Source organism: Aedes albopictus, unplaced genomic scaffold, assembly GCF_035046485.1.
Source record: "Aedes albopictus strain Foshan unplaced genomic scaffold, AalbF5 HiC_scaffold_26, whole genome shotgun sequence".
Taxonomy (NCBI): Eukaryota; Metazoa; Arthropoda; class Insecta; order Diptera; family Culicidae; genus Aedes; species Aedes albopictus.
In genome coordinates this window covers 119,696-132,718 of record NW_026917046.1, presented here as the reverse complement: position 1 = coordinate 132,718, position 13,023 = coordinate 119,696, and the positions used below count along the sequence as shown (strand labels likewise).

Here is a 13,023-nt window from a genome sequence, read left to right as displayed (position 1 = left end):
AGTATCTTCGTGCCTGCCACACGATATACACATGCAAAATGGTCATTGGCAGAGGAAGCTCTCAGTTAATAACTGTGGAAGTGCTTATAGAACACTAAGCTGAGAAGCAGGCTTTGTCCCAGTGAGGACGTTACGCCAAGAAGAAGAAGAAGAAGATTACAACCTTTCCTTAGGATATCTTCCAACAATTTCTTAAATTTTTCAGCAACTTTTTTGTTGAAAGGAATTCTTTCAAAAGTCTTTTCTGGGTTTTCACAAATGGTTGTGCAATATTTCTATCTAAAAATGCATTCTAGAGAAAACAAATCGAAGGAATTTCAGACGGAATTTCTGGAGGAATCTCGGAAGTAATTCCTGCGAGAATCTCGGAGTGAATTCCTTTAGGAATATCGGAAGGAAGTTCCGAAGGAATCTCGTAAGCAGTTTCTGGAGGAACCTCGGAAAGAACTCCTGGAAAAATCCGTGAGAAAACTTAATTCTTCCGTAATCACAATTAAAATGCCTAGGAGGTTCTGTGAGATTCTTCGGAACCATTTCGTTAGGGTTTTGGGAGTTCTTTGGAAAAAGAATTCTTCAGGAATTTTCTGCAAGCATCAAGCATTCTCTTAAAACTGAAATTCTCCAAATGTTCTAGATCCCGGGTTTGCTGTTAGATGACAAAATCGTTCAAATAGTATCATATATTGCTGCTGAATGTCTATAAGCTATCAGACTGTTCAGCATAATTTAAGTAGGCATCATCAGATTTGTTCTTGCCCTTCTGAACAACTTGTGCCAAAGACGACATTTTTCTATCTGATTTCGATCCTGAGAAAGAGATGTAAGAAACTTTACTTGACAACTAGTGCCACTTGGCGGTAAAATCACCAACTAATTGGCGAATGACCAGATTATTTTTTACTCTTCTGAACAACTTTGCCGAAGACAACATTTTTCTGTCTGCTTTGGATCTCGAGATAAAAAGTCTAATACTTTACTTGAAACCTAACACCAGCTAGCGGTGAAATCTCCAACTTATGGGTGAATTATCAGATTGTTCATCAGATTCATCTATAGAAGATCCGAAGACACCATTATCCTAAATAAACTATATCTTGAGAAGTCGCTTGTGCTTCTACTGGTGAGTGTATATCGCAACTACTTTTGCGTAGCGCCTCTGTCGGTAAAATTGCCAACTAATTGGATCTTAGTCATTATTGTATAGTAGTTCTGTTCCAGGTCTATAACTTTGTCAAAGAAAGTATGGCACTGTCTTGACAATAGAGGTAAAAAAACTATAAAGGAATAATGTTGCCGACGTCGCTGTCGAAATATCTCTTGCTGGTGCAGATAAGCTAGGCTATAAGTGTTAAAGCGAAAAAGTATGCAGTTTGACAGATAGATACCCGACATGTTTGCGAACGAGAACAATGGGAACAGCAGCGACATTCGTCCTCTATAGTTTATTAACTCTATTGCCTTGACTTACGTCTGGGCTAGCATTCCCACCCAATTAACTCTGTTTAGTTAAAAAGACTAGAGGAGGTTCTTAGAATCATCATTAAACTAACCTAAACAGTATTCGGCTTTATGACGGCTCTGAGAATCTCTACAAGACCAATTAACCATAACAATATTACTTGGGCAATTAGGCGAAATCCCATAAGTGTTAGGTTTTCTACAACGGGGATTCCTATGGCATCCACGAACAAACCTAGTGTAAAGGAAGTCTACACTGATTTTCTTTACCTAGATTAGCAGTGTTGCCTGCTTTTAAACACTTGGGTAACACTTGATACCCATGAGAAATTCGCTGACCATTTGAATTTGGCAACATCTAGTGTATCCAACATATTGAATCGAATTTGGTTTTACTGGAGCAGTGTTGCCAATTATCATAACAATCAACTCTCATCTTTGAAAATAGCTTATGACTTCATTTATGGAATTCAATTTTGTTTAAATTTCGTTGCCAAGCAGGGATCTCTATATTAACCTCTTTCCATTCATATTCATTCCTCTTTACTGAAGCGAGTAGAGAAATATGCCCAGAACGAACACGCAAGCTCATCACCGGTGTGATGCGATGCGCTATTCGCTTGGCATTGTTAGTTGTTGCTGTTCGTATCGGAAGCGACTGAATGAATGATTAATGGCGAAGAATAGCAGGAAGGCGCTTGAAGCAGTTATTCTCATAATTAGAAGTGAATGTTTACATGTAATGCATTCATTTTAGTGTATTGTTGTTGAAACGCTAGATTTTGAAGAAAATACTAAATATTTCCCAGGGAAAAAAATCGTAAAAATATCATTCAATGTACAGTCACTCACGAATTTCATCGGCGGTCGACTTACCTGGGCATAGTGTATCAAATCAAAGAAAGCCCGGCGATTAATAACTGTAGAAGTGTACAAAGAACACTAAGTTGAAGAGAGGCACGTCTAGTTTCAGTAGGAACGTAGAGTCACAAAGAAGAAGAAGAAGAAGAAGGGTCTATTTAAACGAACATATGCTGATTTATCGACCGTATTCTATTAATAACTTGATGATTTTGTGGCTATATCGGTCTCTTTCTACTCATAGTATAAGGGAGTAGAGATCAAAGTGGATAATGAAATGATAGATATGATAGAATTCGCTAGGTAGCGAACAAGTGTGAAAATTTTTATAGAAGGTGAAATTAGGCAAGTAGGCCATGTATTGAACGAATACATCGAATGCGTGAAACTTCTGCCGTGCGACCTGTGCTTTTAAACAGATCGGCTTGGTTGGTAGTTTTCATACCACCTTACCAAGACTGGCAAAAGTTTCAGGCACCCGACTGCCTAATGTATTGTTCTGTTTTTCATCACAAATTCTATCGATCGGTAGCTTTTGCCAGTCTTGGTAAGGTGGTATGAAAACTACCAACCAAGCCGATCTGTTTAAAAGCACAGGTCGCACGGCAGAAGTTTCACGCATTCGATGTATTCGTTCAATACATGGCCTACTTGCCTAATTTCACCTTCTATAAAAATTTTCACACTTGTTCGCTACCTAGCGAATTCTATCATATCTATCATTTCATTATCCACTTTGATCTCTACTCCCTTATATTATGAGTAGAAAGAGACCGATATAGCCACAAAATCATCAAGTTATTAATAGAATACGGTCGATAAATCAGCATATGATATGAAAAGTTTGGCTCAAAAAGAAAAGTGTTCTATCCTATAAGATCGAAAAAGCTAATAGGAAGAACACGCCGCGATATAGGCATACCCCTATGAACGGAGTGCGAATTCCGAAAAAGCTACCGATCGATAGAATTTGTGATGAAAAACAGAACAATACATTAGGCAGTTGGGTGCCTGAAACTTTTGCCAGTCTTGGTAAGGTGGTATGAAAACTACCAACCAAGCCGATCTGTTTAAAAGCACAGGTCGCACGGCAGAAGTTTCACGCATTCGATGTATTCGTTCAATACATGGCCTACTTGCCTAATTTCACCTTCTATAAAAATTTTCACACTTGTTCGCTACCTAGCGAATTCTATCATATCTATCATTTCATTATCCACTTTGATCTCTACTCCCTTATACTATGAGTAGAAAGAGACCGATATAGCCACAAAATCATCAAGTTATTTAAACGAACATCTAGCACTGTATCTCTTCAGCGGGCGTGGTCTTCCAATACCATCAAGCAATCAGTATGGGTATTTCACTGTTCATGATGAAATTGCATTCTTAATTCACGACGTAGCAGCAGCAGCACCTTGATTTTCTATTAGGGTGCCTGTACCAGTAATCGCACTACCTAAGAAAAACTACTTCCACAAAAATAAGAAGAAGACCGACGAATGTTGTCGATATGTCAAATGATAGATTTGTTTTCATACATTACAGGAAAAATATAAAATCTGAGCCAAACCCACTTTTACTATTTATTACGGCGTGTGCCAATGATAGGAACCCTGTACCAGTTATGGACATACTTTTTAATTTCGGTTCCACTTCGCACTATTTACATGCACTCCTTATGGGATTTGCCATAACTGGTACACTATGGCGAAATAGGGTGCAAGGAAGCCGAAATTTTAAGGAAAATGATTTATTTCTATCATAATTTGAGCAAAATGTGAACTTTAAATGAATGCAATCATCTTTTATGATCGTGATCTATTGATCACATATTTTTTCTTGATGATTTGCATCGTTAAAGATTGAAAATCAACTATGGCGAATTTGAGGTACTATAGCCATAACTGGTACACTGAGCCTAACTGAAGAATGATATCGCCGGTGATTTGATTGCTTTCACGAAAGGTGCGGTGTTTTTTTGTCATTGACGTAGCTAGGATTTTTTTTTAATTTCTGTAGGAATTCTAAAAGGAACCCGTGTGCAAAGACGGCAGGGATGCCAGATATTAGGAACTGTCTTTCGTTTGAAAACGTGACCTACAGAACCGTACTTAGAATGCCAATTATGTGTGTTTTTATGGTATATCTTCAATCTTCGATCCCTTCGAACCCAGTGAATTCACGTCTCCCCAATTTACAATGAAAAAAAAAAAAACAATTCCCAAGGTGGAATGAATAATAACTTTCATATCACGAAGAACGATAGTAATCGAAAGGATTTTTTGGAGTTCGGACGCAGAAATTATGACACTCATGACCGTCATCAAGTTTGACCCGAATGATGGTCATTTTGTGAAGTTCAAGAAGTAGAAACGATCGCTGCTGTTTGATGTTGTCGATAGGGTATTGGTTCCTTTATTAAGCATGTGGCTCTCATTTTCATCCTACGAAAATCAAAGAATTGATGCGCTGTTTGTTTTGTTTCTTATTTTTGTATTTTTTGTTATAAGTGAGCACCCATGAAAACAAAAAGAACGAAATCAATCGGTGCCGTAATCGGTTGTTTTCGAATAGGATGAATCTGGGAGCGTGAGATTACTGATGGCCAGACATGTCCAAACACTGCACTGCACGAGGAGTCGATGCTCAAACACACCACCGTGGGTGCCAAGCCACCACCTAGCTCTCCGTGTTTCAGAACGAACACGCACCGTGTCTGGCTCAACACCGGTGCCGGTGGCAGTGCTCAGGCACTGGGCACGGTGTTTGACGCTTCGGGTAACACGGAGCCCGAGTGTTTTCGATTATGCAAAACACTCGTGCGAGTTCAAGCGCTCGGTGCCGTTCATTCTCCAGCATCAGTTGCAAATGCTGTTGGTCGACGACGAGAGTGAAGTACTTGGCGGCTCCTTTTGCGTCTTTCTCGTCCCTTCTGACTCAGTGGCTCTGATGCAGCCAAGCTACCACGCACTTTGGCCGAGCTCACTGCTTTGGTGTTTCATACAATCGGAAACACTCGGCCTCCGTGCCCAACCAAAACTGAAACACGGAGCCGAAACTGAGGCTGAGTTATAACACCGACACGAGTGTTTCGCCAGTCGCACTGCGTGTTCATCAGTAAAAGCTGAACGAAGGTGGTGATATAAACACACACGGTGGTGTGTTTACGGGCAAACACGCCACCGGTGCGGCACGGTTTGGTGTTTTGCCCATGTCTGCTGATGGCACACATACCCTACTTTGGTGTGGTTTGCCTTTGTGTTGATGGTCGACGTTTGTCATTGAGGGTCACGATGAGTATCGTTAGGCATTGACCATCATGAAATTGCACAACTCTGATCGTTACATAAGGGTTTCAATAAGTTCCAAACACAAAGAATCATCACTTGTTGCTTATCTACAACGGAAAGTGTTCAGATTCAGAATGTGTGTTGCCAGCAGTAGTCTCTTTGGATTTGGGATTAGGGACAAATCGGGCATCATAACTGAAACCAGGGGTGTGTCTCGTTTATCACTATCAACCTCTTCAGAAACATTCCTGTCCAATAGTGGATTGTTTCATCCCAATATGCGTCAGCCCATAAGCAACTCAAAAAGTCATTCGCCGACAATTGATTGGCACAGGTGTGTGTGTTTTGGCCTTCGAGTTGTAAACCATCACAACACCAGTCAGCCAATTTGGTCTTGATAGCAGTGGTGGCGGCCAGCGGCGCCGTCATCGGAGGTAGAAAAATATAGACCAGGTAGAACACGCAAGGCGCCATCAAGTCCACCAAAACCTCTCGGCCATGGATGGATGGCACATTTAGATCGTATCAACTGGCCTGGCACCGTCGCTCCGTCTGTTCGTTCGTCCATCCGTCCATCAGTCCGCATGTCAGTCAGGTGCTGTTCTCTGGTTCCGTCCGGAAAACCTGAGGCGGGAAAACGGGAGTTAATTTGATTAATTGAAACTTTACCTTTGTAGGGTGCTGTGCGGCGTACAGTATAGGGTGTACGAAAGGTATCTTAACGGAGGCAGAATTTATGAACATTAAGCAGATATTTAAACTATTCAAAGGTACTCCGAAATACTTCAAATGGATAAATGCTGTGTCAGTTAGATACGGTGCTATCCAAAATACCATTGATTCTAGGACTTCAAAATTTACAGTCCTAACCTAGTTGAGAATGTAGCTTCTCACAGTCGGATCTGTAGCATCTTCTTGTATAGCTTTCTTGTAATATTCCACGAATAGGGTTGTAAAATGTCATGAAAATGTCATTTGGGTATTTATCATTTTCACTGCCCTCAATAAGAAATGCTTATCGTCGACATAATTTTATTCCGTAGCTAACCAGAACCAGAAGGTATATTGAGCTTGATTTACCGCCCGTGGATGCTACTCCAGTATCGCCAAACCAAGTCCACTCACATAAAGAACCAATGAGATATCTACCGGGGACTAAGCAGGCATCTTCAGTATGTGAGTGTTGGTGGTCTTCTATTTTTAAGCGACAATGGCGCCTGCCACGTCAGATTGCAGGCCAATGTAGGGAAGGGAAAGAAGTGATGATTGCAATCATTTGTATCCACATCAGACCGAATATACCTCTGCATCTGCACAAATTCATGCGGATGTCGAAGTGTTGGTGGGCAGAGGGTTCACACATTGGTGCGTGGATGCCAGGCGTAAGGCTGGTGGTGTACTTATTACTCTGAAGATATAAAGATATAGATACATACAGTGCACTGAAGTTGGAAGGAAGGGAAACGGATTTTTCAATCCGGTTATGGTTCTAGCAAATGGCTATGAACGAACATATGATTGCACATGAGTTGTGCATGTATGTTTTTTACTAGGTTGACTGATTTTGGTGGACATTTTAATGATTTTAGCTTGCAGTCACAGAAATAGGCGTTGATATTTTTATTTCATTGCCAACGTTTTCTTCAGGGCTTGTGGTTTATTCATGGTTTTGTCATCGGTAACTACACATTTTTTTGCATTTACTTACTCGAAGTTAATCAACTTGTGAGCTGCCGTATTTTGCCCGGGGTATGTCGGGATTATGGAGGAATGGCCTCACTGAGAATGGACAGTTGAAAATGGTGGATATGTTACTTCGTAAACATTGCGTTTCAGGAACCCCCGGACAACCAACTGGGATCTCTTTACCGATTTGGTTGCAGCCAAATTTCATGGATACTCACCATCCATTGACAATCCAAGTGATTTAGATGAAGCCGTTGATACTACAACGGCCTTCATCATGGAAGCTTGTGAAGAAGCTTGCCCTCTGCGGTCTGTGAAGACCATAAGACGAACCCCTTGGTGGAACTCTGATCTGGCGAAGCTCAGGAAACAATGTAGAAAGAGTTGGAACAGACGACGTTCGGCTGGATCGGAGGCTTTCAGGTCGGCTCGCAAGGCTTACCAGAAAGCTTTTCGGTCTGCTGAACGATCCGGCTGGAAAAACCTTTGTACAAATGTTTCCTGTTTGAGTGAGCCAGTCGGTTAAACAAAATCCTTGCAAAATCTAAAGATTTTCAAGTGAACGAACTTTGTTTGTAAAAAAGTGATTTCACTTCCTCTGATGAGGAAGTTTTGGAATGTCTATTCAGTACACACTTCCCCGAATGTGTGGATATTACATCTTTGAATGAACCTGATGTCTTTTATTGTGCATAGTTATGATTCTATAGCTTCGGCTCGGAGTATCATAACTTTAGAATCGATTAAATGGGCACTAAATAGCTTTGCTCCTTTCAAATCTCCTGGGGCAGATGGGATTTATCCTATTTTGCTCCAGATGGGATTTGATTACACCAAGGTCTTTTTTACACGGGTAGTTTTTCTGCTTTAACTCGGTCAATTTTGGGCCAATTCACATGAAAATTTGTACACGGTAAGTACTACCTGTGTACGGAAAATCAGATAGGTAGGTTCAAAATTGACCGAGTTAAAGCAGAAAAACTACCCGTGTAAAAAAAAGACCTTAGTGTATTTCAAACATGTTTTGAAAAAAACTACTTCTTTGCAGTTTTGCTACAGGGTATATTCCCAAATCCTGGCGGGATATTACTGTAAAGTTTATTCTGAAAGTGGGTCGTGCGTCATATGAAGAAGCAAAGAGTTTCAGACCTATCAGTTAAACCTCTTTTCTTCTGAAATGCTTAGAACGCATTGTAGATCATCACATCCGTGATGTTCATCTGACCAATATGCCTCTTCATGTGAACCAACATGCTTACCAATCTGGTAAGTCCACTGTGACTCTTTTACACAAAGTTGTTCACGATATCGAGAAAGCATTCGCTCAAAAGCAATCCTGCTTGGGTGTTTTTTTTAGATATCGAGGGTGCCTTTGACATCGTGCCTTTCGATGCCATATTGGAAACCGCACGGGGTCATGGTATATCTCCAATGATTTCCAATTGGATTCACCAAATGCTCAAAATCCGACATCTCTTCTCGACATTGCGTCAAGCGGCGAAAAGGAAATTGCGTGTTTGTGGATGCCCCCAAGGGAGAGTTTTATCACCGCTTTTGTGGAATCTCGTACCAGATACGCTATTGAGGCAACTCAATAATAGCGGTTTTCCTACTTATGGTTTTGCCGACGACTACCTAACGTTGTTAGTCGGTATGTGCATCAGCACCCTTTTCGACCTGATGCAAAACGCCCTTCAGGTAGTTGAGGGTTGGTGTCGCCAATATGGCCTTTCGGTTAATCCGAGTAAAACATCTATTGTACCTGGCCATTCTTCCATAGCTCGAAATGAATTGGATGAATTCTGTAGAAAGTTTGCAGCATATATATACAACGAACATGTGTTAGTAAAAAAAAAATTAAATGAAAATGAAATTAAAAAAAAAACCATGGATCCGTGAATTATAGGATCACAGATTACGAATTCTTCTTGAAGAAAACCTTAAAACGCAAATTTGTATTGTCTTGTCAAGATGAACAAACATTTTTTCAACTCCCTGTAAAAAGCCAATGATGAATGGAATGGTGAGTGATGATAATGATTGGTATACGATTGGAACGGGCGGCGTAGTCCGTGATCGAACCAAAAGTCAGATCAGCGTGCCCCGAGCAGGAGGAGAGGTCTTCTTGACGAGTGCTTACAGCGCGCGTTGACGGCTCTCTGTCATTATTATTATTATGGTTAATGATGTCTCCTGGTACCCACCACCACCGCACGCATCGCCTTGTAGTCTTGTAGGGTCGAACATCATAATTAATCCATTGGTTGTTGTTTGAACTGTGCCTACCACCGACATGTAATGTAGGTCTGTTAAATGTGACGAAGCGGTGAGGAATTCCCATTCTCATTACAGAGAGTAGGGTGTTGATGAATGCGTTTCGAATGTTGTACTGGAAGTAGGAATTTATCGATTCACAGGAGACTGTGCATTCTATACGGATGAACCCGACCAAAAGGTGCCACTAACTTTTCTTCAATCTTGAAGCCCAGCTACAACGCCTTGTCGTCATATCTTCAAAGGTTTAAGAAACTCTCTGGTGTTGAAAGTTATAATTTAAAAGTTGAGTGGAGAGCGGATCTGGTGTGATGGTTAGAACACTTGACTATCCCGCCGAGGACCTGGGATCGAATCCCACTCCCGACAAACTCGCAAAATGTGAGTTCTTCCTTCGGAAAAGAAGTAAAGCGTGGGTCCCGAGATGAACAAGCCTAGGGCTTAAAATCTCGTTGATATAGATAAAAAAAAATCAAAGTTCTTCATCGCAAACCAAGTTTTGTGATTATTGGTATACTTTATTAACAACATTTTACCACGGGTGTTTACATTCGTGTTAAGCTAGCATAGTGTGTTATGAATATCGTTGTGTTGCTCTGATATATTTTAAGGCTATTTTGTTCTCCTTCTGATTCGGCTGAAATAACTTGATGAGTTTCAAAGTTTTTATTTTACATACATTTTTTTCATTTTTAATTTTTCAAATTTTCAAACTTGGTTTGATTTTTAACAGAGTATCATTATGTAACGACATCCTACATTCTACTCGGCACCCAGCTCCATCAGAGTAAATACGCAAAACGCACCCATGTTGTCGGACTGGACTGGCATTTGTGTGTCATTCTCTCCAACGTGCATTCGAAGCACGCAACTTGCTAGTCGGCGTCGCGTCGATACCTTCTTGATTGCGATCTAACTGTGCCACCATCCTACATTTCCAACCCTACTCCCTTCCTACACCACCTTCCCTCTCTAGTCTACTAGAGGACCATCGATGAGTGAGCACAGCACACCGAGACACAACAAACACATAAAACTTGAACCAATAAAACACCGGAATCATAAATCGCGCAGTCGGAGTTTTAATGTTGCCAGCTACCTACTGGCGCTTAGTTTTTCCATCCCTGACATGGTGCCGACGTAGTTTTCCGGCTTCATTTCCATTGCGAGGAAATGAAGAAATGGAATCGTCTCATCCAACCCGGGTGGGAATCCTCGACAACATCTGGGAGTCGTATGGGGGTCGTTGACGTAGGACTACCCAACTAACAATGATAGCTGAATAACAGCTTGTTCAGCTAAACATTTTAAAATTAAGCATAAATACGGTTTATTCATCTATTGTACAGCAATAATGTTTGTTGGGTACGCCTTCGAAAGCATATTTGCGCTGTTTACTACTCTTCGTATACCCAAATCTTGAGAAAAAACACTGATTTTCGATTATAGGTGGTAAGGGCCCTGTCTCTAATACAAATTGATCCAGCTAGTTATGATACATGCACGTTTAGTCACGATTATGTCCCGAATGGACACCATTATTGGAGAGATTGTTTTCATTATTCTAGATTAAAGGAATCACTGGGTCGATTTGAACTATATGTCTTTTAACATCCATAAATTCCACACTTTTGTACCAAATTTTTGGAACGCCGTTCGAAAACGTAGTCTCACGTCAAAGCATACACTTTCTGGCAACGATGACAATCAATGCTTCTAAATATGCAAACACGTTCCACACGAATCAAAACACAAGGGTGTTGTGATTTTTACGACCGAACCTAAACTTAGTACCACATAAAAAATACGAGTAACCCCCAAACAGCATTGAAGACGGACCTTTTGGAATGACCTTTGTCCTGAATTTTTAATGATCTTGTTGTTTCTTACACTTTCTCCATGTGTTTATAAAAGCTAATTATTTTTCCTCTCTCTTTTTCTTATCTTTGCAGCTTAGTTAAGGAACAAACCAAACCCACACACACAAAATGGCCTTAATCATGAAATACATTGACAGTATGCACCACTACATGGATAAATACGGAGGTAAGTTTGGAATATTCTTTGAATTCGTATAATTATTTCTATATACAATACCCGGGTAGAGGCTAATGGCAAACAAAGGACAAAATAATAACTGGTTTTGCCATCATATCTCGTTTTGCCATTCTTCTGTTATTATGAAAAACTTAAAATGGCAAATCAATAGCAAAATATACAATGATAGCAAATCTTGTTATTGATATGATATTCATGAATAATGCTTAATAACACATCAATAACAAAAATTACTATCATGGTAAAACTTGCAATTTAGCACCTTTTATAATGAATTGTATAAAATATCAAAACAATAACATAATTTACATTCCTAGCTAAATTTGCCATTATTTTGATATTGTGAGAAATTATTCATAAACATTAGGCACCATAACATATTTTACTCTTAATATACCATTAACTATTATAGCACCCCGTAGGGATTGCGATGGAGAAATCCAAAATGGTTAATAAGCATATCGCGAATGTTATCGCAAACAACCCTACGCTGCGCAAACGTTCCTAAATAGAAGCCAGAGCAGATTTTTAAGTTCATTTCGTTTTGAGTTTTTAATTTCCATAAAATAAAACTGTTTTTACATTGATTGATGAACTTTAATTTTATTGAAAAAAAAAAGAAATAGCTGAATCTACCATTATTTTAAAATTGAATTTGAACAACCAAACCTACCATTATTTCGATCGCCACATTAACAGCTAAATTTGTTCTTATTCTGTTATCAATATCTCAAGAATGTCATATTTTGTTATTCACCGATAACAGTTAATTTGGGTCTTATTTTGTTACCAATATCTCAATAATAACTTATTTTGTTCTTCAATTTAATCCGCATGCTTTACCATTACTTTGTTATTACAATGGCAAAATAAGTTATTTTTAAGTTTTTCTGCTACCAAAATTTTGTTATTATTTTTGTTATTTTAACTCTTATTTCAAACAAACAAATAACACATTTTGCCATTCAAACATTCTGTTTTAATGGTAAAATTTGCCATTTTTTTGCCATTAAGCTCTACCCGGATTGAATGACAACTTCTTGCTTGACCCTACTTTCGAGAAAAACCAAACATACTTCACTTCAACAAAAGAGAAAAATAAAAAAAAAATATTTTGTTTTTTTTTGTTAGCTTCGGATAAGCTTCTGTCTGACCTTAAATTACTCAATGCAATTCTAAAAAAAAACTGGATAAATTATTAGAGTATCTTTTCATACATTAAAAAACATATTTCAAAAAATAATTTGAAAAAAGAAGAAAACGCTACTGAATTTCATAAAGAAGTTCCTAGAAAACTACTGCGGGATGTTAAACAAATGCTGAAAAATATATTGAAATTAATAAACAAAAAAAAAACAAAATAAAAGAGAAAAATTAAAAAGGTTCTGTTCAA

At 39.2% G+C, this 13,023-nt stretch overlaps 1 protein-coding gene across 2 annotated transcripts in view; it reads left to right on the top strand.

Annotated features, from left to right (window-relative positions):
- The first annotated feature begins 11,517 nt into the window (after positions 1-11,517).
- The window catches only part of LOC115264097 (elongation of very long chain fatty acids protein AAEL008004), a 75,521-nt gene continuing 74,015 nt past the window's right edge, over positions 11,518-13,023 (top strand). For both annotated transcript variants that reach the window (XM_062843503.1, XM_062843505.1), the window contains exon 1: positions 11,518-11,618. In XM_062843503.1, coding sequence (XP_062699487.1) covers positions 11,561-11,618 — 58 coding nt within the window. In that variant the 5' untranslated portion in view covers positions 11,518-11,560. The remainder of the gene's footprint in view (positions 11,619-13,023) is intronic.